This window comes from Bos javanicus, chromosome 24 (genome assembly GCF_032452875.1).
Source record: "Bos javanicus breed banteng chromosome 24, ARS-OSU_banteng_1.0, whole genome shotgun sequence".
Classification (NCBI taxonomy): domain Eukaryota; kingdom Metazoa; phylum Chordata; class Mammalia; order Artiodactyla; family Bovidae; genus Bos; species Bos javanicus.
The window spans coordinates 25,300,849-25,328,827 of record NC_083891.1 but is presented as its reverse complement, the minus strand read 5'-3'; the positions used below and the strand labels follow the sequence as shown (position 1 = coordinate 25,328,827).

Here is a 27,979-nt window from a genome sequence, read left to right as displayed (position 1 = left end):
TATCTGAAAGGTATACACAGAAGGGATTACTGCGATTAAAAACAGCTTTTGAAACATTAAGAGCTCGCATACTAGTGGATCAAAACTAGCCAGATTCCATAAAATAACTATTAGTAATTCTACAAATTCTACAGTGCTGCCATTGGCCATAAAACTGAAATACAGCTTTTGTGGTTTGCTTCATTATTGTTTTTTACATATACCTGGTTTTGAATACTATTTTTCTGGAGATACTGACTCCAAGGATCTGGTATCTGTTCATCTGATGCTCGATTAGATGTTCGAGAATTAATTTTAAGTAGATAGCAACCCTGAGTTCCATATTTCTGTTTCATTTCTTCATAAATTGACTCAGCTCTAAAATAAAAAATGGAAAAGTTTGTAGCCAACGAAGAGAGGATCTTAGGCAATAATAGATATTAAAATAATACAAAAACCATGAAAAAAAAATAGTTCCCAAAAAAGACATTAGAAGTAGCATAATTTTAAAAATTAAAACAAAGTTCATGATTCTAACTGAAGTTTAGCTAGCTTGGTTATCACCTTAAAGTACAGTTACCAAAGTACGTCTTGTGGAATAAATTTTGCAAAAATACTCATGTTATTAAAAAAGAAAGTTTCAGTGGTCAAACTAGTTTGGGGAACTACAGTAATCAAGCCAACCAGTTTCTTTGCAGCAGATCACCCCTGAGTCTTCCATTGCTACTGTGTACAGTGAATTTCCAAAGAGTGGCTTCAAACTTATAAATCAGAAACTCAACTATGTGGACTAGCCTTCAGGAAATACAACTTTGTGAAATTCTGCCTTAGATAACAGATACTTATCAAAAAATGTAAGTGCTAAAATAGATAATTATAGCATCCCCCCAAAAAAATCATCTTTTACTGCTACAGTTTACCCTTCCCTAAGCAGTTTCCAAAGAAAACACAGTTTAGAAGAAGAAAACACACACACACACAAGAAAAGCAGTCAAAATACTTATATAAAATACAACTTTTTTGCTTGGTTTATTATCGGCTGGACCCATAAGCTAATCTCAGATGCAACAAAAAGCAGTTGATTTCCTTACTTTTAGTTAACTAGACTTGACAGTTGGTAAGAGATAAGGTAATTCAAATAAGTCAGCCTAAGAATCAAATAGTACATTCTAATGGAAATGAAATTTTGGTACATAGAGCTAACCTAGTTTTTCTCCCTAAACTCATCAGCTATCTGGTGTCAAAAAACATGTGGATATAGCCCATTCAAATGCAGATACTAATACTATACAAATAACAAAACTAACGAATAATTAAATCCTACTACACACTGTAAAATTAAGGCTGGTTAAATAAAACAGTTATAAATTTGTATAAACACAAAGTATATGTGTGTGTATATTTACTCACGTACAATAAACATCTACTTGCTTTACCAATGACACTGTTAAGCATAAGAACCACTGATCTAATAACTTTAATTACCACTTAAATATCTACATTATAACCATTTAATATGGAAGGTATCCATATTCAAACAACTGAAACTAATAAACACCAGTTCAAATTATTCCTATTTATATAATACACTTTATCCAAGAGGTTACAGATTATTTATGATGTCAAAAAAAAATTATAAAGGTTAGTAATCCTCAGAACAATTCTCTGGTTTTATCAAGAAAACTTTATTTTAAAATGATGGCGTGTGCTCAGAACAAGGACAAAAAACAATTATTTAACTGCATATTCTAAATAGCATCGACATAAGAGAATAACAGTTTGAAACAAAAGATTAATTTTGATCAATATCTTGAACCAAAAATCAAAATAAACTGCAAAGCAGCAAAAAGTCTTAATGCATTTATTTTTAAGCCTTTTTTGGACATTTAAGTTTCCCTCTTAACAAAAAAGTATTGGGTGTCCCATCTTCTCCCCAATCCCCACTGGCCAGAAAAAGCCACAAAAGCAAAACTGTTTTAATATTATCTTTTTCCAAGAACTCATCTTTAAAGATAAGCTATACTCTTATCCCAAACATAAAAGGACTATGGCAAATCACTAACAAAGAATATTAAAGGGGACATAAGAAATAAGTGTTTGGATGTTTTTTTGAGACTGTGAAAAACATCAAGTTTAAAAATATAGTTTAAAAATATAAAGTGTTAAGAGTGAAGAGTGAAAAAAGAAGTGCCTATAAACCAGGAAATGAAAAGTTACAGGAAAACTGGGAAAGGGACAAGAGAAAAAAATGAGCAATAATAATATACCAAGTAAGAAATACAGCTAAGATCTATAGATATAAAATGGCAAGCACTCATGAACAAAGATTAATAGACATACATTGAAGGAAAAGTTTGGATAAGCATATGAAATAAAATGATGTAGCTGCTGAATATAACATCAAATAAAAGATTGAGCTAATTTATTAATTTTTACTTTCTTAGATGAAAAATATATCAAAAACTTAAGCCATATCCAAATTAATGTTAACTCATTTGACAGGAAATATTTTACAATTAAAAAAATAAAACTTACCTCTGTTCATCTCCTGCACTTACATCATGTAAAAGTACATAATATTTAAGTGTATTTGGTATAAACCACTTGGGGTAGGAATAGTCATTATTGTGCTGAATTCGATGTTGTTCTTGTGACAATTTTGAAAACTGTTCCACAGGTTCAGCTTCACCAGAGGATGTCACCAACATACCTTGTAAACCACATTAAGGTAATTATCACTTATTACTTAATAGTAACTACTATCCTATTAAAACAAACTGCAAGCATGTGTACAAAGAAGGCAATGGCACCCCACTCCAGTCCTCTTGCCTGGAAAATCCCATGGACCAAGGAGCCTGGTGGGCTGCAGTCCATGGGGTCACTGAGGGTCGGACACGACTGAGCGACTTCACTTTCACTTTTCACTTTCCTGCATTGGAAAAGGAAATGGCAACCCACTCCAGTGTTCTTGCCTGGAGAATCCCAGGGACAGGGAAGCCTGGTGGACTCCTGTCTGTGGGGTTGCACAGAGTCAGACACGACTGAAGCGACTTAGCAGCAGCAGCAAGCATGTGTGCATACTCAGTCGTGTCCAATTCTTTGCAACCCGCCAGGTTCCTCTGTCCATGAGATTTCCCAGGCAAGAATACTGGAGTGGGATGCCATTTCCTTCTCCAGAGTAATCTTTCCGACTCAAAGGTCGAAACTGTGTCTCTTGCATCTCCTGAACTGGCAGGTGGATTCTTTATCACTGTGCCTTCTAGGAAGTCCAATAATTAATATTATTCTTTAAAAATAAACTTAGGGAGGTATTTTATGAGCTAAAACAAACAAAATCTGATTTTTACAGCTTTTCCTGCGAGCATAAAATAATTTCTTTGACATTTCTAAGTAATTCAAGGTTCTAAGTACTAAAGATATCTTGTTGACAGCTGTTTAGATCACTTATATATACAATAAGGCAATCCATGAAAATAAAAAGGGACAATATGAAAACTGTCCAACTATCAACATAATGAAAACTTCTGCTGAGTCTTGATCCTCTCCATTCCATTTCAGTGCAATTTCATACTCTGTCCCTTCTCAACTTTTCTCTGTAACCACGTTAAAAAAAATGAAAGTCATAACTGTGAAAGGAGGTTAATAGCCATAAAACATGTTACTAAAGGATGGAAAGCTGTTTCTAAATCTGAGCTTTTGCATAAGCAGTTAATTTTGAAAGTAAAAGGGTTAGTCACTCAGTTGTGTCCCACTCTTTTGAGACCCCATAGACTGTAGCTCGCCAGGCTCCTCTGGCCATGGAATTCTCCAGGCAAGAATACTGGAGAGGGTAGCTGTTCTCTTTTCCAGAGGATTTTCCTGATCCAGGGATCAAACCTGGGTGTCCTGCATTGCAGGCAGATTCTTTACTGTCTGAACCACCAGGGAATTTTGAGACAATCAGCATAAGCAGTTAACACTGACAGTTTACATTTTTTCTTTCTAAAATCACTTAAAACATATTAAGCATGAAATGTGCAAGTTGGATGACAGAAACTAAGCAGGCTCTTAGTATTCTTATTTTTTAATCAAAACTTAGCTCTACCAGTCTTGAAACTAGGATGCTATTTAACAAGGACAACAAGAAAACCTGAAGCATATCAATAAAAAATAATTTTTACATCCTCTCAACAATTTTGCGTTTATGTAACTCTTTCTGAGATTAGTAACTTCCAAATATTTTAAGAGAACATAAAAGTCAAAGGATACATGCTAAATAGTGATTCAGAAATTCATGATCTGACGCTGGCATCGACTGAAGAAAGGTCTCTCTGTAAGACTCAAACCATGGAGTAGTAGCTAAAATTAATAAAGAAAAAGTTAAAACTGTTCAGTAGAATCAGTTTACAACAGACCACATTTCAAGTTCATATTCCTGAAAGGTATAAAACATCATTTCTAGCAATAAACAAGCATTTTTCACGTGTGCTTTAATATATATATTGATATACATACATGAGCCATACAAATATATTCATACATGGCAGTACATGTACTTGCAAAAATAAAACTGACCTATTCCCAACCTACACAATGATACCACAGTTTATTTATTAATGATTTCAGTATTACCTATGTGAACAACCAGATTTTAGAACTACAGTTTTCCCTTCCACTAGTCACGCTGTTGTAAGTAGCTCTTTCTCATAAATGGCATTATTTCTGAACAGCGGTCCTCAACCAACAGCAATCATGACCCCCAGGAAACACCTGGCACTGTCTGGAGATACTGTGACTTGTCACAAATAGGAACAAGGAGGAGTGCTACTGGCATCTAGGGAAACAGGTCAGGAATGATGGAATAATGAGAACATCCTACACTGAGAAAAACGGGGTAACAATACCCCCCACACACCCCACTCCAACACCAGCAAAGAATTATCTCGCTCAAAACGTCAATAGTGGTGAGGCTGACAAACCTTACTTCATAATTTGATTACTCGAGTCAGACAGCAACTGAACCTCTCCAAATGGAATTTCAAAACATACTTACCTCACGATCAAATACAAAGATGTGTATTTTTACTTTTTGTATACATGTATGTGATGTGATTCTTAAAATGTCAAATCTCTCTCACTCCATGCTAAGCATTTTACATCACAACTATTCTAACTTGTTAAAAACTTGAATTTTGTTAAACTTGGTCATTTCATTAGGTTTAAGCAGATTATCTAAATCACAGTTTTACTAAAAGGACACTCTATTCTCTATTCCTAGTTACTTATGTTGACTATAAAACCTTACGTACTTTTTGTTTTATTCTTAGAATCACGGAAAGCATAGCAAGTATATTTTCTGTTTACACTGTAACACTACATTAAACTGGGACGGGTGAAATAATAAAGCTATTCATCTTAACCAAGTAGCATATCCAACCCAGTATCATATATACAAAAAAACTTTAATTCCAACAAATGGATTATGAGACTAACCCATATTGTTTAGAAGGATCAGTACTACAAAAATTTCATGTTTTCTTGCTACAGAAGAGGAAAGACATTCCCAGAAATAGTACTCTCTCTATATATATACACACACATACACACACATACACGAAAAGTGGCATAATTGGAGAATGACACAGACTAGTCTGTTACAACAGGAAACCAATTTTCTTACTAACCAGTAAACATCTTTCCCCTAAATCAGTCAAAATGAGTCTCTATCTTGAAAATTAGTTTTTATTTTCACTCAGTACCAATGAAGAGAAAATATATAAATAAATAATGAAAGATTTGGTTAGATAAGAAATCGCCACAGATGGTGGGAGAAATGGCCTTATCAACTTTATTTTTCTATTTTCCTTGTTGCTTCAACAATGCTTAGATTTAACAAGGAACAGGTAAGTTGTAGACATATGACAAGGGGTCTGTTTCACAGTGGGTCGGGGAGTTCTGAATAAACAAATTAGGTCTTCCAAAATAGCTATTCATTGCAACATTTCCTGTAATAAAGACTAGAAAATGCAAGTGTCCACCAGGAGGGGACTGGTTAAGTAAACTATGGTACACACACTGGATGTGCTATGGAGTTTTAAGAGAAAGGGGAAAATCGCCACATGATTACTATGAAGTGCCCCCAGGATATATTAAGTGAAAAAAGACAACAGCAGAAAAGTATGCAATTTTGTGAAACAAAGGGAAAAAGAAAGAGAGCCACACGTGATTTAGTTTACTCTGTCAAAGAGAAATGACAGGATGAATCTAAAAAATGGCACCATGTGTAAGACAAGGAAGAGATGAGAAAGGGGAAGGGCCTGGAGAGAAGCTAGGCCTCTGTGAATACACCTTCTTTTATAGTTTTGACTCTGCAACTGTATGTTCCAGATAACAAAACCTAACCAAAAAATAAATCAAAAAGAAAAAAAGCATGCATACACATGTAGGAGTTCTTAAACTGAAATAATACTTTCTAAATACTGGTACAGGAAAACACTGGGTACTCAACATAGAATACAGGAACAAAGGAAAATTCTCTAAATATATATGGCAGAAGTAGGTTTTATCCTTCAAGTCGGTCACATTCACGTTGATGAGATAACTTTTTCCTTCAGCCACATGCCTCCTTGAAGGGCTAATTGATTAGGGCATCGTTCTCTTTCTGCTTTTTCAAGCAACGTTTTTGCAGAACGTAGGGAAAAAAGGTAGGTTTGTTTTTTTTTTTTAATGTTAACCTAAAACTAACATTTAGTGACACTTCTCATCCCTTAAAAATTCTCTTGTACGTATTTTGGAATGAAATCAGTATTTTTCTCATATTTCTTTCCCTCTCTACATGTTCTGTTTGGAACTGAAACAGCAACCATGACATCCTACCAGTTAAAGTTTCTCTATGTAGAATATACACTTCCCCTGGTAAGAAAGGAAAGAAGGCAGCCAAGAAGTAAAAAAAAAAAAAAAAAGTAATGCTCTATCCTCCACTCTACAAAAGGCAGCCCTCTCTCTCTCTCCCCATTTCTTCTTTGTTCCCTTCTTAGTGCCAGTAACTTGGCAAACAGAGTTGTGTGTGCATGCTTAGTCGTGTCCAACTCTTTGCAACCCCATGGACTGTAGCCCACCAGGCTCTTCTGTCCACAGAATTTCCTAGGCAAGAATACTGAAATGAGTTGTCATTCCCTACTCCAGGGGATCTTCCGGATCCAGGAACTGAACCCGTGTCTCTTGTGTCTCATGCACTGGCAGGTGGATTCTTTACTAATGTGCCACCTGGGAAGCTGAAGTTATTAGTGTTCAAATACATATCTAACAAGGGCTGCAGGCAGTGAGACAGACCTACAGCAACTCTGGTCTTCTTTCTATTGAAACCAAATACTATCATCAGTGATCCCAAACCTGCAAGTGAAAAAGACTGGCTACCCTAAACATAAACATCACCCATAAATCACGTATTTTCCCTCTCTAATCATTCACAAACATTGAAAGTACCAGAAAACCACCATTCAGACGAAAGAAAAAGGCACTAAGAAATATTACAAATTCCACATAATGTTTGCACTTAAGACTTTAACTTTTGATAAACAGTAGTAGCAAAATAATATCTTTCCAAATGAAAATATTCAAGTAAGGGAAAGAAATATGATAATTAGATGTATAATTATTTAATTCAATAAGAGTCTCAAGTCAAAAATATTTGACACTTGTAACAGTGATTATCAGAATATATGGTTTAATTCAGAAGACCTCAGACTGTAAAAGCTACAAAAAACTAAAACCAGAACTTTTATATAAAATTTATGAGCATTTTGCAAATCAAATAATCTTAAATAATATGAAGAGCTAAGAAATACTAACCTTGTATTTTAACAACACCCTTGAGAACTATCCTTGAAGAGACTATTTCTAATCAAGTGTTTTCTAAAAAAAAAAATCAGCAAAACTCAAAGTATTCTAAAGAGATGAAAGTCATGATTACTTATGTCCAACAATTAAATTTATCATACATCAGATTTTTTTTTAAAAAACAGATCAGTCTTTTTGAAACTATATTCCTTTTAACCCTCAGTATATCAAGAAAAATAGACATTGCATTTACTATCTGGATTTAACCGACGCTTGATATTTTATTGTATTTCTAATTCATTTTATAAATTATTCACAGAATTAAGAATAAAACCAAAACAAGCTTTTTATAAATTTTAATAAAGCAATCTCAAATTGTATTCCATCTATTCCCAGTTTCAAAGATATGTACCTCAATTAGGCAATGTTTTTTGAATGTCCATCAACTATTATGCACAAACCTAGAACACATTCACAGTGTAAATATTGATTCCAGATTTAAACACATGTCTAACAACTTCTAGTTTATCATTATTTCTGGTTTTTCTTGCACAGCCAAGGTGCAACATTTTGGAAAAACGTGATGGCTCAAAATTTTGCTGAAAACAAAAAGGTCATTTTATTTTGCTCCATCACTGTGAAGCATTTTCATTCTTTACATTTTTAAACAGCAAACACAATGATTAAGTTAATGAATTTTCATTTCTACATCATCTGATTCCTTCCAATTACCTTCATACACATACCTGACACTTAAAAATTTTATCAAGTAAATTGTTACACAAACATCATAAAAGATGAAAAAATATGGTCATATGTCCTTTAATAAAATGGAACGGTCTAGGTTAGCATTTCAAAATATTATATGAAGTCCTTCCTGTTAAATTAAGTCCTTCCTGTTAAACTGGGTGAAAATACTGTATTTTCTTTTTGTTTTTAGAAGTACATTGCTCACTCATCAACTCTTGAGTTTGAAGACAACTGTCCTAGATACTGTCATCTGAAGACTCAAAAGATTGGGATTTCTATATAGGATCAATTTCACCACTGTCATCAGAGTCCAATAAGGTAAGTAACCACTAGCCACATGTGGCTCTTGGGCACTTGAAATGTGGCTTGTCTGAATTGAGGTGTGCTCTAAGTATAAAATACACATAAAATTTTGAAGATAATACAAAAAAAAAATTCCATTTATTACATTTGAAATGGTAATATTTGGGTTAAAATTAAATATATCATTAAAATTAATTTCACTCATTTCTTTTTACATTCTTCTTCCCCCCTCTCAGCAATGCGACAAAGTTTGTGAGATCTAGTGCCCTGACCAAGGATTGAACTTGGGTTCCCTGATAGTGAAAGCACGGAGTCCTAACCACTGGATCACCAGGGAATTCCCTATTCTTACATTCTTCATTGTAGCTACAGAACACTGAAAACAACGTAAGTGGCTCATTTATTTCTACTAGATCGCATTAGTCTGAACTGCCATATGTCACTGCATTCATCTTCTAATTTGTCTAGTAACTGTGAAAAATTGTGTATTTCACTGTCAATTTTCTTTTCTTTGTCAATATGGACTACAAGTCCCCAAGTCTCAATTGTGTTCAATGGAGAAAAAAAAAAGATAAAGATGATGACTATGAAGATGTTGTCTCCAAACTTCTTTCATAACTTCCTGAAAGAAGATTTAGAACTGTGGGCAATACAAAATTTCAAACTGAAGGATGATATAACAGTGATTTTGTTCACTATTGCATTATCCTAGGGTATTTCATTATTTCTGGATTTTCTTATAGTTCAAAGTAACTGGTATTGATAAACAATTCCTGGGACGAAAAACAGAAAAATACTTCAAGATACTAGAAAAATAAGAGCAATGATTTCCTATTTTGCACTACCCACATTTTAAATAATAACCACTTTTTAAAAAGGTTCTTTATGCTTTTAAGTAAAAATCTTTGGAAAGACATTAAAGAATACTTAAACAGCCTCCTAAAACACTGTTTACAAATGACTATTCACTGAAGTCTCATGGTATCTTACAGAGTATTAGTAGTTAACATAAAGCCAATCAGAAAAAGTACACTACATACTGAAAAAGGGTGGAAAATATATTCTTCCTTCTTACCAAAACAAGGTGCAGCCCAATTTATACTTTTCAAGGTCAATGCCTGAGTTTAGCAGATAATACTGTAAATCAAGAGTAAATACAATAGGTAATAGGTAAGAGATAACAAAAGTTAACTCCATTTTAGAAAAATTAAACAGACATGTTAACTGAAACAAATACAAAAAAGTAGTACCTGAGTGGAAAAAAAAAGTAATAGACAAGGAGTAGACTGTGAACAATCTGGAAAACTGAGACCACCAGGGGAAATACCTGTATATAATGAGGATTCTTTCAATTCCATCCTTATGTCTCTACAATTACTACACCAAGGAACACTAGCTTTAATTGACCAATCTGATGAAGAAATGGCACTGTGAAAGCTAGGCTTATGAGGTAAGTATCTAACACCTATTTCATAAACAGAATGGGTGAAAAGTATGATGACTCACATTAATGGTAAAACTAGAGTATTTCTAGACAAAGAATTAATTTTACTTAAAATGAATAAAACCACTCAAATCTCCAAAGAGTATTACTCTAACAGAATTTTATTAAAATGAATTCAGTACTTCAGCATCTCACATTCTCAGTCTTCAAGACCAACATAACAATAAAGCTAAAGGGAAGTGCCTTAAGTAGCAGAGAAAGAAGCTAAAGAAACTTTTCTTCTGAAGCTTGTCCTAACCACTTGAGATTCTTTTTTACAGTCTGCCTAAAGAGAAGGAAATGGCAACCCACTCCAGTGTTCTTCTTGCCTGGAGAATCCCAGGGATGGGGGAGCCTGGTGGGCTGCTGTCTATGGGGTTGCACAGAGTCGGACACGACTGAAGCGACTTAGCAGCAGCAGCAAGGAGTTTCAGACATTCATTCCTCAAAAATTTCACCTTCCAAAACATAAATCTTTTTTAGGAAGACACTGGAGATGTCCTTTACCAAATCAATGAAATACACCTAAAGATATGAATGAGACGCTACAGAGAAGGGAAGGAAATCTCCAGGATGGCAGTTGTGGAGCAGGTCTTGGAATGCAGCCAAACCATGACAGAGTAGAACAGTGTTTGAAACTTCCATTTCATTATATTCCCTCTCCCCTCCATCCCCGCCTGGTGAGCTTTTTAAAATATTCTTCTAAATGTTCCTTCTCCCCACAGAATATTCTTACGTAATACCACAGATACACTATGTATCCATTAATGTACTGTGGTTCTTTGGAGAGTCACAAATCACTGTAGTATATATTTTTTGTCCCCCAACTACCAAATTTTCACCCCCTTGAGCAATGCTTATCATTTCCTACTGAGAATACGTGTGGAGTAGAAAGAAGACATTAGGAAGGAGATCTTAATAAATGGATTATCTCATAAATTAATCAAGGGGAAAATCTTACTGAAAGGCTATTGGAAGCTTGAGAAACTAGCAAAAAATACGAAGAACTCTGGGCAAGGTGTTTTTTAAAAGGTGATTAACTAAATCCTGAAAAAAAACAAAATGCTGTATAAAAACTAACTTAAAGCCCAATATTTGGCTCAGCAGTGAAGAAGTGAATACTTAGTACTGCCAACAGTGAGTATTAACCGAAAATTATAAAAAACCACATTAGGGAGATGGAAGAAGGGGCGTACTTAAGCTAAATCATATAATGAAAAATCAATAAATAAAAAATTTTAACTAAGCCATAAACAACCACATAAAAATATTACTTAGAAACACAAAATGAATACCAGAGAAAACCACTAAAAGTTGGTGGGGCAGGGGTACAGAGAGCAGATTACTGTTGCTTGTTTCTCTTAAGTCTTTTCAGCATTATCTCTGTTTGTACTGGGCTTCCCTGGTGGCTCAGACAGTAAAGATTCTGCCTGCAATGCACCAGACAAAAGAGATGAGAGTTCAATCCCTGGGTTGGGAAGATCCCCTGGAGAAAGAAATGGCAAGCCACTCCAGTATTCTCGCCTGGAAAATTTCACAGACAGAAGAGCCTGGCCTGCTACAGTCCATGGGGTCACACAGAGTCAAACAGGACTGACTGACTGACACTTTTGCTTTCTTTCTGTGCATGTATCATTTTAATAAATTTTTTTTTCCAACTCATTTTAATAAATTTTTTAAAAGTAAAAGGTATATGAGCTTTGGAGGTCAGGAATGTATCTGCACTATAAAAAAAGATAATTTTGAAAAAATATGATAATTAATTTCTCTCTGTGCCCCTCAGCACTCTGGCATATTAGATATGCTATATCTCTATTATAATATATTTTAAGATACTATAAATTAGAATGTCTCCTAATTATTGATCAGGTTATGAAGTTACATATAGCATCTTATCTCAGAGCAAAGCATAATAGTAAGAAATCAATAAATATTTGTTGCATGAGTAATAAAAATGTTAAAGTCCCTATAAAATAGAATCACAGGATTAAAGGTCTAGAAGAGGCCTTAAGAAGTAATCTAGTCAAATTCTCTCATCTTCAGAGAACAGAACTGATTCTGAGTAACTGATTCAGATTATCCAACTAACTATAACTAACCCTGGCAATGGTAATATAAAAACCTGGACACTCTGGCATTAGATTCAGTGCCTTTCCTTTCACACTTCAAATTTTCCACTGATGAGAGAAATAATTCAAATTCCATCACTTTCTCCCCAAAATACGCAAATCCTGCCTCATGAAAATAAGTTATGTCAGGAACTGCTTAAAGTACATATCCTGAAATGGATTCCTTTGATTTAAAGATAACCAAAATTTTCTTAACTTAATCTTATCAAGGTAACTTACCTTGTTGGAATTAAAATGACATAGAAAGAAGAAAAATTGTTAATTTTTAAACAATGTAAATCTACAAATATTTCTAACTATACAAGTGCAACCAAGTAACTTCACGATCTAAAACATACCTCTTAATTTCTCTTTGTATGTTTAGGAAAATCTTCAACTATGCAATTAGGATGCATTAATATAATAGATTATAAGTTATACTGATCTAAGATGATTATTAGGTAGCTAAAATAGCCTAATTAGATGACGTATGGCGCATGCAGAAGCTAAGTTCCCTGCCCAAGGATCAAACTCATGCCTCTCTGCAGTGGAAGCTTGGGAGTCCTAACCACTGGACCACCAGGAAATTCCTAGATGATGTACTTTTCATTTTTCCCCTCTAAAAATCTATCCCATGTCCCCCCATCAAGTCTTTTCTACACTAGCAAAGAGTCACACCAAATACTGCTAACTCACTTCACATATTATTATAGTTTCACCTACCAATTTTATTATGAAAACATTTACCAGTCACATCAGATTAGGATAAGTATTTATATACTATAAACATTTCCTCCATTTAACACTAAGCAAAATAAAAGATAAAATAAAATGAATGCTTTTACATAATCATTGTATTACTAATGTCACAAAAGAATAGCTTTTTTGTCTACTGTTGGTTCTTTCATTCAAGAAATATTATGCACATGTTCTAGGAATTAACTTTACAAGTAGAACTACAAAAAAATTATTCATTATGAAAATGTGGAATCACGTATTTCATCGTTATTTTAATGGCTGCCTGCTTACTTGATTGTAATCTCCTAAAAAGCAAGGACTTGTCCTCCACATTGTATTCTCAGGCTCACGCACTCAGCAAGTACTTAAGTGTGTATTGAATGATTTCCAAATTACAGAATTACCTTTTCTAACAAAAGAAATGTCATTTAAAAAATAATAATAAACCTTATTACATACCACTGAGGTTGAGGTCATAATCTCCTGCTGTTATCACATTAGCTACTAATCCTTCTGCAGGCTGACTGCCAGAAACCACATCATTCAAGAGTTTCCGAATGGCTCCAGGCTGAGGTGGCTGGGTGGTAATGTTGCTTACAGCTATCTTCAAGTTTTTAATTACGTGAAGCTGATTATTGGGATCTCTCATATGAACTAAAAAAAAGAAAACAAACTTGAAAGTAATTCTACACAAAGTATAACAAGCCAACAATTATAACAATTATTAAAAAGAAAAAAACTTGGGTTAATGATTTACAAACAATGCTCAATTTGGAACCCAGAAATTCCAAGTGTAACAGTCTTCCAAAATACAACTGACTTATAGTGTGCTACAGTCCACAGGGTCCCAAAGAGTTGGACAGGACTTAGCAACGGAACAACAACATTCCATTACACACCAAAGGGCTAGCTAGACAGTCTAACCTTCCTCTCCGGTACCGCAATGCTCACAGCTACTCTACCATAGGTCTTTTCCTTCTTCTTACCTTTGGAATTGACAGGGAGGGCGTCTCAGGTGGCTAGTGGTAAAGAATCCACTAGCAGGTAAAGAACTCCTGCCAATGCAGGAGACATAAAAGATGTGGGTTCAATCCTGGGTTGAGAATATCCCCTGGAGGAGGGAGGGCATGGCAACCCACTCCAGTATTCATGCCTGGAGAATCTCCAGAGAAGCCTGGCGGGCAACAGTCCATACGGTCACAGTTGGACATGACTGAAGCGACTGACCACGCAGCACGTAACCACCATCCATGTGGTGGTGGTGGTTCAGTCGCTAAGTTGTGTCCGACTTAGCCGGCCAGGCTCCTCCGTCCATGGGATTTTCCAGGCAAGAATACCGGCTGCTGCTGCTGCTAAGTCGCTTCAGTCATGTCCGACTCTGTGCAACCCCATAAACAGCAGCCCACCAGGCTCCTCTATGGGATTCTCCAGGCAAGAACACTGGAGTGGGTTGCCATTTCCTTCTCCAGGGGATCTTTCCAACCCAGGGATCAAACCCCCATCTCCTGCTTGGCAGGCAGATTCTGTACCACTAAGCCACCTGGGAAGCCCAACCACCATCCATACCAAATCTCTTGATTCTCACTTTACCCTAAGGCTGGTTCAAGGCAGTGTGAGATCTATGGTATCAAAACTGAAAATCAGGGAAGAAAAGGCATTAAATGCTCCACCAGGGTTCCTCTGGTTCCCTGACAGAGATGCCTGCATTCTCGGCCCCTGTTCTACTATCATAAAGATCAATGCCCACTCTAGTGTGGGATGCTGATAGTAGGTGATGCTGTACACATATCCTAACAGGAGGTATATGAGAACTCTGTATCTTCCGCTCAATTCTGCTGTGAATCTAATAGGGCTCTAAAAAACAGAGTCTAGTAAAAAGGAAGAAAACAAAAATCAGTGCCCATATTCCTTCTCCTAACCTAATAAATACCTCTGGTCTCCTCCCTACTACAGGCCTTGTCTCAGTCTAGATGATTTATAACCAGGGCTCAGAGCTTCAAGGCCAGACAAGAGGTTCTTAGGCAACTGTAGTAAGACAGGGCTCATGGTGCACAGTAGGAAATTTAAGTATATTTTTTTCTTATAATCAGACAAGATGATTGGCTTCCATGGTAGCACTAGAAGCAGTCCATTGTATAGACTAAGGACCCAAATCCTGGAGTCAGACTTTACCTGAAATACTAACCCACTACTTTTAACTGGGTTATCCTAAACAACTTTTAACCTTTTCCATGCTTCATTTTTTTCTTCACCTGTAACATATGAAGGAAATAACCTACTTCACAGGGTTATTTTAAGAATTTAAATGACATACTGTTAGAAAACAGTAAGTGTAAAGCACTCAGCAGAGGCCTAACACATGAGTAGGTAGTTAGGATGGCGGCGGCACATATAACACCCTGTTTCAAGTATGTTATGGATCATCATGTACCAACACAGGGCAATTCTTAGAAAACTGACTTTGCATACCTACCCACTAAAAAATGACATTTTCCTCTAATGGGAAATGCTTTATAATAAACTTTTAAGTTCAGGTCCGCCTAGGTTTTAAATAAAGTTACATCCATTAAAAACTGTCTTAATTTCCAGTGTGTTCTCTCTCAGCTGATGTCTATATTTTCAATTAAAAAATATAAGACAAAAAGCTTTTAAAAAATACTACAGATGACATGAATATGTGTATTTGTAAAACTAAATATATGTACAGAAAGTATACACACAAATTCCATTATAATGATTACCTATGGTAAAAGCAGGAAAGAAATGGGACTAAGGAAGGGTAAAAAGGTGAATTCAACTTTGTTTCTTAAAGCAAAGAAAAAGATACAAAGCAAGTATGACAAGATTCGCTGGCTCCAGGTAGTGGCGAGCTGGATGCTTCTTGCATTCTTCTGCATTCATCTGTAATTGCTCGTTTTCTAAATGATTTAAATAAACATACTCAAGTTCCCTAATTAAACTTCTCAGCTGGTCTATGAAAGAGAAACCAAAAAACATCAAAATACTATGATATATTTCTGATATTTTTAGGATACAAGCTGTTTCCTTGAAGTTAATCCATAACTGTCAAATAACATAAGCAACCATTATGTATATTAAATCTCTCTTAAAATTTTAAATTGACTCTGGTATTCTTAAGTGTTAACACAAAAAAGTTATTCTACTAAGAGTTGTGTCCTATATTCGGAATGGGTCGTTATTGGGTAATCTTATCAATAATCCAGAAATGAGTCAATATATGGCAGCCAGCCTCTGAAATAGTACCTGATGATCCCGATATTTCCCAGTATATGCTCTCCCACATCCCAGGATGGATATGTGTGACCAATGTTCTTGCTGTTTAGTTGCTAGGTCATGCCTGACTCTTTTGGGACCCCATGGACTATAGCCTACCAGACTCTGCAGTCCACAGGATTTTTCAGGCAAGAATACTGGAGTGGGTTGCCATTTCCTTCTCCAGAGGATCTTCCTGACCCAGGAATCGAATCCATGTTTCCTGCATTGTAGCTGGATATGTTACTAGAGCCACCTGGGAAGCCCATGTGTGACCAATGGAACACAGCAAAAACTACTGTGATAAGGTTATAAGAGATAAGGTTACTGAGATAAGATTTTAAGAGTATGGCTTCCATCTTGGGTTTTCTCTCTGATCACTCCCTCTAGGAGAAACTTACTGCCAGGTTATAGGGACACTCAAGGAACCTCTGGAGAGGCCCATATGGCAGAGAACTGGGGTCTCAGGCCAACACCCAGTGAAGAGGTGAAACAACAACTGTAGGAGTGAGCTTGCAAGTGGATCCTCCAGCCCTAGATGACCACAGCCCCTGCTGACAGCTCCAGGGCAACCTCAAGAGACAACAGTCCAGATAAGCCACTCTCAGACCCCTGAGAAAATGAGGGATACAAGATGCTTTGGGGGCTTCCCTGGTGGCTCAGTGGTAAAGAATCTGCCTGCCAGTTCAGGAGACACGGGTTTGATCCCTAATCCAGGAAGATCTCACGTGCCACAGAGTAGCTGGGCCAGTGTGCCACAACTGCTGAGTGTGTGCCCTAGAGCCCAGGAGCCGTGACTATTGAAGCCTGCGCTGTAACAGCAGTAGCCCCCTGCCACAACTAGAGAAAAGACCCGTCAGAGCCAAAAATAAGTAAATAAAATTAATTTTTAAAAACGCTTTTGTTTTAAGGTGCTAAGTTTCAGGGCAATTTATTACATAACAATTGATAAGTAATACACTGGAGTAGCACAAAATCAGCTTAATAAAGAGAAAAGCAAGAATTAAGAATGATTGACAAAAGCTCTTAAATCACACACACAAAAATCCCAGAGCTTCAAAATTAAATAATTATATTAAGGCTTTATTAAGATTATAACGTCACAAAAGGTGACTTTATATAGCAAATAACATCTCAATTTCAGGGTGAAATTCAGCTCCACCACTGCCTTACTTTTATAGACTGCCACATATAGCTCCTTGAAGCAACATTCACCAGTATGTGCTGCCCACAGATTATTGGCTGCTCAAGACCACTGTTTCTGAAAACTCAACTTCACGTTCAAATAAATCTGGTAAACTAGATTACACTTTTAAAACGTCTCTTGACAGTAGGTGTTCCCAGAGCTCTTAATACACTGCTGCTGCTGCTGCTAAGTCGCTTCAGTCGTGTTCGACTCTGTGCGACCCCAGAGACGGCAGCCCACCAGGCTCCCCCATCCCTGGGATTCTCCAGGCAAGAACACTGGATTGGGTTGCCATTTCCTTCTCCAATGCATGAAAGTGAAAAGTGAAAGTGAAGACGCTCAGTCGTGTCGGACTCTTAGCGACCCCATGGACTGCAGCCTACCAGACTCCCCCATCCCTGGGATTTTCCAGGCAATCGTACTGGAGTGGGGCGCCATTGCCTTCTCTGCTTAATACACTAAATGACACTAATTCTCCCAAATACACGATTTTTAAGCAAACTTACTCGACCACAAATTTTTTTCAGGAAACATACATAACTGGTGTTCTACAGAATTATTTTGAAAAATAATGACATCTTTTATCTTTACGTAACACATAAAACTTTCCTGTATTAAAAAAGAAAACCTCAGTTGCTTACAAACCACACAACTTCCCCCAAACTCCATGCCCTTGCTTAAGAAATCTTTTTTGACTATCACATATCCATGAGATAGGAAATCAAAAATTCCTTTCCCAGAATTCAAGATCCTTCCTCATCGAGGCCTTTTCCCTTACTATCCTGTACTGAAAAGGGAGTTTTCCCACTGTTCCCCGACCACTCAATTATCATTTCTACCTTAGTCCATATCATTCTAACATCATCTCTGTTCTCAAAAGGGAGTGCTCATCCTCTTCCGTTCCAACATCTACCTATTCAAGTCTATCTCATTATACTCCATCCCTAAATCTTTTGCAGTCTACACAAGGAAAAGAGTAAAGATTTCAGCCTCTATTCACTGCACTGTCCAATACAGGAGGCACCAGGCACAAGTGTCTACCGAGCACTTCAAATATATCTAGTCCAAACCTAGGTGTTGATATAAGTGTAAGATGCACACCAACTTTCAAAGACTTAGCAATAAAAAACAAATGCAAAATAGCTCATTAAGTTTTTTTATACTTACTACCTGTTGAAATGACGTTTGGAAATACTGGATTAAATAAATTATTATTTAATCTCCTTTACCAATTTCTTTTTATCTTTTTACAATGTGACTACAAAGTAACTTCAAGTTACGCATGTGAGTCACACTGTTACTACTGGAAGACACTGCTCCTGCCTGTGAACAATTGAGTCTAAACATTAACAGGAGATAAGATGATTTGACTAAGAATACCTTGTCTTGAATCACACTGCCTGTTTTTAAATCTTTCCCACCTGTATAGGACTGACCAAGTTAGTATCTCCATGCCTCAAATTTAAAACGTCCTCAAACTTAAAATGGTGTTAACAATACCTTTCTCACAGGACTCAAGACAAACTAAAAGAGAAACCCTAAGTATATACATCAGTTAGTGTTACTATTCTTTATTAACAGAGCAGGAAAGAGCACTCCAATCATAGGCAAACTTGCTCCTCTGTTTTGTTTTTTAAGAATTTAGAATGTAGAACACTTTGTCATTTTTGTTGAGTTAGTAAAAAATACTGCAGGAGATGAGATGGATGGCTAAGGTACAGGCTGAAGGAAATTCAAGAGTTCTCAACCTGTTTATTTTGGATAGCTCCCTGTCTCCTTTAAATACAGAAGTAAACTTATAATGGAGGTATTCTCCCAAAGAATACACACGTGTGGCCTGTAAATACATAAAACTTATGGCACAGCATTTGTGTGTGTGAAGAAGTCATCATAACCAAGTAAACATCATTGTTGTCTTGACAACCTTTATTACAGAACCTTTTAAAAGTCTAAAACAAAAATCTTACCCATATTTTTCAATGTTCTGTTTGCAAAGTACAGGTAAAGATATTGATTAAACCACACTAGGCTATTATTACGCTTACTTTTCCCTAATAAAGAATCTAAAGCTGGAAAAAACAGGCAACTCTTCAATAAAAGATATTTCTCCTGTTGATTAAACTTTTATCTGGAAAAAAAAAAAACACCCACAAACTTCAGGACTTTTCCATCCCTATAAATCTAGATAACTGCCACTAACTCGATTAAATTATTGTAACTACAACTTGTCCTTATTTCCTCATCCATCAGGCCAAAAAAAAAAAAAAAGCTGTTCCAAGTTTCACTATTATACCTTTTATTTGCTTGAGAGGTGAAGTAAAATTCTGGATACCTAGAGAAATGTTTTCAAAAGAAAGAAGTAAAATAAACCTAAGTCTTGAAAGGGATACGCCTCACTGCTAGAGAATATAATACTTAAGGCAACTTTGAAAACCCAGTTTAACTCCCAGGGGAAGACGATTTGTCTTCTTTACTAAGACATCATTGGTCTAACAGCGAGCATCTTCTTAGCCTGACCTCCTTGCAACTTCCTAATTCCCTCCCTACGGCCCTTGAGAACAGGCTCAATGCCCTTCTCTGCGGCTCACGTTTTTCTTTAATTACCCAACAGTGTTCTTGCCTGGAGAATCCCAGGGACGGGGGAACCTGGTGGGCTTCCGTCTCTGGGGTCGCACAGAGTCGGACACGACTGAAGCGACTTAGCAGCAGCAGCAGCAGCTCGTTTGTCCGGGAAGTGCCCGAAAAACTGGAGGTCAGAACCACGCTGCTGTCTTGACCATCTCTTTTACGGAACCTCCTCCAGCGGCCACTAAAGACACCGTGGGGCCCCAGCCCGACGCCACTCTCCCGGCTCCGAGATGTAAACACCGCCCTTCTATTCCCCGCCCGCCCCCAACTTCCCTCTCCCGGCCCCGGCTTTGCGGGAGCTCAGTGCAAAGGGGAGACCACATACCCTCGGAAGTGAGGCGAGAAAAGGGCTTAAGCAACTCCGCGAAGCTAAGGTGATTGAGACGAGTAAGCCGCTCGGCTTCGTCACTACACAGCGCGGCCACACAGGGGACGAAGGAGTCCGGGATGAGCTCCTGCACTGATTGTACACACTGGGCCATCACAGCGGCAGAGGCAGCGGCGGCGTCCGCCCTCCGGCCCACTCTCGGAGGCTGATCCTGCGGCTGCAGCAGCTACCGCCGCCGCCCGCCGGCCTGGCCCGGCCGGGCGGGGCCGGGCGCTGAAGCCTTGAGACCAATAGAACGAACAGACGCTGCCGCCTTGGCTCCCGGAGCACCCGCCACCGACCCCTCCCCGTCACCGCCGCTCCTCAGCGCTCGCCCCGGCGTCCTCGCATTCCACCCCGATAGGTGGAGACGCCGGCAGTCGCCAGTTAGTCGTCTCGACGGCAAAGCCTTGGTCACTGCCGGACTGGAACCGCCATATTGAGGCCGAACCCTGACCCACCGGCGTACTTATCCCGGCAGCCCCCGCGCTCGCCCCTCACGTGACAGTGTTAAAGTCGATAGGGGCGGGAAAAGAGAGCCTTGAAGAGGGAAGGAGGCTGGTCGGCCGGCTGATGCCGGAAGTGCGATGGGTGGACCTCCTGTTGGGCGGGTCTCGGGCGGGGCTACGAGCGTGGTGGGCGGAGCCAGGCGGGTAGGCACGCGACGTTTGGCCTGGTTCTGTCAGCGCGTAGAAGACCAGCGAGGTGTGACGAGGGAGTAGGTAGGATGACGCTCGTGGTCGGTGCTGTCACAGTGGGGAGGTGCCCATTCGCCTTCCACGCCGACTTGGTCCTCCCTGGAAACAGTGGACAAACCTTGTGTGGCTGTTCTCGCAGCTTCCGGCCGGCTCGCCCCGCCCTTCCCACACTTCTGGTGGAATGACTAGGGAAACCTGCTCACTGTAGAGAGCTAGCTGCCGGCCGGATTCTTGGAGGTTTCTCTGGAGCCGGCTTAAACCGTCCACGTACCTTTTGAACACAACCATGCTTTTAGAAAGGTGTACTACGAAGGTGGACTCTAAACCAGCGGGCATAAATATGTGCCGTTGTGGCACAAAAATATGTGGCAGTTAACCCAAGTGTAAGAGAAACTCCTGCGTTTTCGTTGGTCTCAGGGAAAGCCTTGGCCCCCGACCCCTTCATCCTCGGGCGCTTCCTTTTCACACTGTGCTGGAAAAATTACTTTCTAGGGATGAGGGTGTGGGAAGCCAGTAATCATGTACCGAATGAAGACCTGAATCGGCTTCTCTTCCTAGCTTTCATTTTTATAGACTTTTCTTCTCAAAGTGTAGAAGTTAATGAAAGGAATTTTACTAAAATATTCAACTGATTGGACTTAACTCTGAATTGTATGTCAAAAATACAAGACAGGGAAAAATGCAACGCCGTATCATGGCTTTATGGTCCTTGGTTTAAAGGACGCTTCTCCAAGCAAGGGGGCTTCCCTGATGGCTTAGTGGGTAAAGGAATACACCTGCAATGCAGGAGACACAGGAGATGGGTTGGACAGAGGATGCTGGCCGGCTACAGTCCATGGGGTCGCAAAGAGTCGGACATGACTGAGCGACTAAGCACATTCCCCAAAGAAGAGTGTCTCAAACTGTCAGATTGTTTGGCACCCTGAAGTTTCACCATGGTAAGAATTCATGAGAGGTGAGTATGCCTTTCTCCTATAAATTGAAAAATGGGAGGTAGGAAAGGGCAATAGGAACTTATGACATGGCAACTTAGCCACAGATCAGTCTAGAAACAATAACACATGCAAGTTGAGGATCTGGAAATTCATTTCCTTAGAACCGTCTGTGCTTGAGAACCTCTTGGAAAGTGGTCTTTTATCCCCTGGAGTATACATACTCCCTTTTGAATACCTTTGATATGTCCCTTACGCTTTATAATGTGAGAATCTTATGTAACCGCGGGTGACTCAAGTTAATACATTTTTTGTAACAGGGCGCCTCAGTGCAAGCATGCTACTTTAGTTCTCAACTCAGAAGTTAAAAAGGCAACTTGTTTTTTACATTGGAGGTAAACTAACTGTATTAGACTCTGGGAGAAGAACTCTCAAGTGTAATTTACTCTAAATGGATATTTGAAGATAGACTTAACATATCATAAAATTCACTCCTTTAAAGTGTACAGTTCAGTGGTTTTCACTGTATTCAGAAAGTTGCACAATCATTACTAGTAATCCTGGAACACTTTGATCACCCCCCCAAAGAAGCCTATTGCCCACTAGCAGTCACTCTGCACCCCAACACCCCTCTGAAGTGAAGTCGCTCAGTCCTGTGCAACTCTTTGTGACCCTGTGGACTGTAGTCCGCCAGGCGCTTCCAGCCGTGGGATTTTTCCAGGCAAGAGTACTGGAGTGGGTTGCCATTTCCTTCTACAGGGGATCTTCCCAACCCAGAAATTGAACCTGGGAGAATCCCAGGGATGGGGGAGCCTGGTGGGCTGCCATCTTTGGGGTCGCACAGAGTTGGACATGACTGAAGCGACTTAGCAGCAGCAGCAGCTCCCACATTGCAGGCTGACTGCTTACGATCTGAGCTACCAGAGAAGTCCCTAGAGCAGCCCTTTAGCCCCTGGCAATCTCTCATCTACTTTATGTCTCTATGGATTTACCTATTCTGAACATTTCACATAAATTGAATCATACAATACATGGCCTTTGGTGTGATTTCTTTCATTTGGAGTAATGTTCAAGGCTTATCCATATTGTAGCATGAATCAGTATGTCATTCCTCTTTATGTCTAAGCATAAATGGATTGTTAGCTTATGCATTGAATTTACTGTCTGACACCACATGCACACAGTTTCCAGTAAGTGCACTGTTAAAATCTATTTCCTAGTCTATCCTAAACTACCTCACATGTTCATCTTCTAAGGTATTTTCTTTCCCTATAGATTGAAGCTGAGTCACTGGCATATTTGCATTTCAGTCGACAGGAATGGGGAAAAGAGAATGGAAAAGTAAATGACTAACGGTTTCAGATCAAATTTTAAAATGGCATCCAGCAATTTCACTCTAATATCACTGGCTCTAGTGTCTCCAAAGGAGACTAGAAAGTACAGGCCTGAGAGTTCTGTTGCTAAATGAAGAGAATGAAAGTGGGATGACAGGGCAAGTTTCTCCTCCCCACTTTATTAGGAATGAGGTACCCCGCAGGATGTATTTGCCTGAATTCTAAGATATCACACTTCTCTCATTTCTCTGACTCCCCTGGACATTGACCCTTTTAACATCACTTGCCCTCTGAACCATTTACTTTCTGCAGAACCCTCAAGGCCACGAGGATAAGATCTATCACTAAAAGAGAGGAAGCTTGCTGGGCCAAATGATAACACAAACAACTAAGGATCTCTTTTCCAAGTATTGAAGATGAAACCCAACTTCTTAGACTCCCAACATGAAAGAATCCCATAAAACATATGCTATGCCAGTAGGCTTATATTTTGAAATACTGTGTTATCAAATGCCCATGAATTATTTTGCATGTAAAATAGTGCCAGTCTCTTCTGATATCTGCTGTGGTCAAAAACATGGACACTGAAATCAGAGAGTCCTGGACTCGAAAGTATCTCCACCACTTGTGCATAAAAGTCATATCACCATTGTCCATCACCATACATCAAGCAAGCATAGCACTTTAGGTATACTGACTACTACTTCTGCTGCTTACACAAACCCTGAGAAGCACATGTGTAGCCAGTTACCAGATATGGCACCTGAAGCACACAGAAGTTAATTAGCTTGTCCCAGGATAACACTGGTGCAGAACCAGCTCAGTTCTTAACCCTAGAGACTTGATCACTAGGATAAATTGCTTTTCCACATGTTTCCTTACTTTGAGAGCACCTACAGAAATTTTAACTTGCAATAGCTTGCAATACAGTTTTACCAATAAATCTGTGACTTTTAACAAGTTATGTGTCTTTTCTGAGCCTCACATTCTTTATCTGTGAGCTTATGAAGTTGGAACTAGATGATTTCTTGTATTCACTCCAATGTGAAGATCTTTTCACCATTATTAAATTTCACTGTGTTAACAGTAGATGGTGCTATTGAGTACTGGCTTCAAAAGCCAATTAAAAAACTGGTTCTAATTAGCCACTAAAACAATTCCTGAGTACATGGATCTCATATGGGAGGTAATTGGAGGTCCAGGGATGCTGAGAAAAGTGGTGCATTAAAAGTTTCCTAGGCTTAATGTAGAGTCTAAAAAAATGGATGTATATACAAAACAAAAACAGACTCAGACATAGAACCCAAACTTACGGCTATGAAAGTGGGGAGAAGGAGGGACATATTAGGAGTATGGGACTAACAGATACAAACTATGTAAAACATATAACAAGGATTTACTATATACATGTTATACCCAATATCTTGTAATAACTTATAATCTGCAAAATCCTGAATCACTGTGTTGTACACCTGAAACCAACACAGTATTAAAGATACTTTACTTTTTAAAAAAGTTTCTTAAAGAATTTTATGCTAGGATACTTTCAAACACTAAAAAAAGAAAGGTTTAAATATATAATCCACATATTGGCCCACACTTGTTATCTTATTTACTGTACTGGATGTTTTAAGTAGGCTTATTATCATTAAAATTCTGACTAAAACAGATGGCATCCACTTCCTGGTTATTTTAATGATGAATCATAGCCACAATATTGCTCATAATTCTATTTTATACTTATTATAGGTATTTAAGCCCCATATAAATCCTCCTCTAATTTAATCTGCAACAAGTAAAAATCTTTTATACATAGTTTCTCCTTTAGGCTTCTAAGATAAGGAATACTATTAGTACTTGGTTTTAAATCATGTGTAAATACTTCCAAAAACAACTGGATTTGGATAAGAAAAATATAGATGGGGGAAGCAGTGGGTGGGAATGTTGAAGATCTCAACTCCAAACAATTCTATAAACATTAATCCTCAAGATTTAGGCTAAAAATAATTTGCATGCTATGTTGTAGATTTGTTGCATAGACTCATGACTTTCCATTTAGGAAAAATCACAATATCATTTTAAATGTGAAGAAACAATCTTAGAGATATAATTTCCCCAAGGTCATATGCTTAGTTAAGCACAGAGCTGGAAAAAGCTTCCCAGTTTCCTGACTTTCAGTCTCAAACATGTTTCATTATACTTCCCCAGTTTATATATTAACTAAATGATTTTTACTTACTTCCCCTTCCTTATTTCAGAATTTATTTAATGCAACGTACATTGTTTTCATACATCTTTATAAGTACTTTTAATTTCAACACATTAAAGTGATTTTACATAAAAATGAATAGTTACAGCTGCTAAGCAGTCTTCAAAAGCCATGAATGAATACTTGTTAGCTAACTTGTAAAGTAATGCTCAAAATTCTCCAAGCCAGGCTTCAGCAATATGTGAAACGTGAACTTCTAGATGTTCAAGCTGGTTTTAGAAAAGGCAGAGGAACCAGAGATCAAATTGCCAATATCCACTGGATCATCGAAAAAGCAAGAGAGTTCCAGGAAAACATCTATTTCTGCTTTACTGACTATGCCAAAGCCTTTGACTGTGTGGATCACAATAAACTGTGGAAAATTCTTCAAGAGATGGGCATACCAGACCACCTGACCTGCCTCCTGAGAAACCTATAAGCAGATCAGGAAGCAACAGTTAGAACTGGACATGGAACAACAGACTGGTTCCAAATAGGAAAAGAAGTACATCAAGGCTGTATATTGTCACCCTGCTTATTCAACTTATATGCAGAATACATAGTGAGAAACACTGGGCGGGAGGAAGCACAAGCTGAAATCAAGATTGCCATGAGAACTATCAATAAACTCAGATATGCAGATGACACCACCCTTACGGCAGAAAGTGAAGAAGAGCTAAAGAGCCTCTTGATGAAAGTGAAAGAGCAGAGTGAAAAAGTTGGCTTAAAGCTCAGCATTCAGAAAACGAAGATCATGGCATTTGGTCCCACTACTTCATGGGAAATAGATGGGGAAACAGTGGAAATAGTGTCAGACTTTATTTTTTGGGGCTCCAAAATCACTGCAGATGGTGATTGCAGCCATGAAATTAAAAGACGCTTACTTCTTGGAAGGAAAGTTATGACCAACCTAGACAGCATATTGAAAAGCAGAGACATTACTTTGTCAACAAAGGGCTGTCTAGTCAAGGCTATGGTTTTTCCAGTGGTCATGTATGGATGTGAGAGTTGGACTATAAAGAAAGCTGAGCGCTGAAGAATTGATGCTTTTGAACTGTGGTGTTGGAGAAGACTGTTGAGAGTCCCTTGGACTGCAAGGAGATCCAACCAGTCCATCCTAAAGGAGATCACTCCTGGCTGTTCATTAGAAGGACTGATGTTGAAGGTGCCACTCCACTACTTTGGCCACCTGATGTGAAGAGCTGACTCATTTGAAAAGACTCTGATGCTGGGAAAGATTGAGGGCAGGAGGAGAAGGGGACAACAGAGGATGAGATGGTTGGATGGCTTCACCAACTCAATGAACACGGGTTTGGGTGGACTCTGGGAGTTGGTGATAGGGAAGCCTGGCATGCTGCGGTTCCTGGCATGCTGCAGTTCATGGGGTTGCAAAGAGTCAGACACAACTGAGCGACTGAACTGAACTGAACTTGCATGATAAAAAAAATATTTGCAGTTTGAAAGAAATAAAGACCTGAACACATGAAAGGACATGTTCATGGATCAAAAGACTTAGGATTGAGATGTCAACACTCCTTGAATTGTTCTGTAGATTCATATCAAATTACCAGCTGCCCTCTTTGTAGGAATTGGCAAGCTGATGGTAAAGTATGGCAAAATTCAAGGGAGCCAGAATAGCCAAAATAATCTTTAAAAAACAAAGTTGAAGGACTCAAACCAGATAATTACAAACCTAAAGCAAAGCTACAGTAACCAAGACTGTGTGATAATGGGCATAAGAATAGACATATAGATCAATGGAATAGAAATGAGAGTCCCAGGATAAGACCTCATGTTTTAAAGGCAGTTGATTTTCTTGAAGGGTACCAAGGCAATTAAAGGAAAATAAAATAGTCGTTTCAACAAATGGTCCTGGGTCAACTTTTTATCTACATGCAAAAGAATGATATTGGACCCCCAACTCACACCATATACATAAAAATTAACTCAAAGACCTAAATGTAAGATCTAAAACAATAAAACCCATAGAAGAAAACATAGGTGTGAAGCTTCAGAACCTGGAATTAGGCAATGGTTGCTTAGCTATAACAACAAAAGCAGAAGAAACAACTACAAAAAGAGACTAACTGAACATCACCAAATTTTAAAAACTGTGCTTCAAAGGACACTGTTA

General features: G+C 38.2%; 1 protein-coding gene across 3 annotated transcripts in view; it reads right to left on the bottom strand.

The window, feature by feature from the left end:
* The window catches only part of TRAPPC8 (trafficking protein particle complex subunit 8), an 82,601-nt gene extending 61,380 nt beyond the window's left edge, over positions 1 to 21,221 (bottom strand). Inside the window, exons 1-5 of one of the 3 annotated variants that reach the window (XM_061399664.1) lie at positions 20,592 to 21,221; positions 13,639 to 13,833; positions 4,228 to 4,317; positions 2,515 to 2,689; positions 204 to 357 (exon numbers count right to left, since the gene is read on the bottom strand). In XM_061399664.1, the coding sequence (XP_061255648.1) occupies positions 204 to 357; positions 2,515 to 2,689; positions 4,228 to 4,317; positions 13,639 to 13,833; positions 20,592 to 20,748 (771 nt within the window). In that variant the 5' untranslated portion in view covers positions 20,749 to 21,221. Of the gene's footprint in view, positions 1 to 203; positions 358 to 2,514; positions 2,690 to 4,227; positions 4,318 to 13,638; positions 13,834 to 20,591 lie in introns of those variants that run through there. The other 2 variants (XM_061399665.1, XM_061399666.1) reach the window with 2 other exon arrangements.
* Positions 21,222 to 27,979: the final 6,758 nt, after the last annotated feature.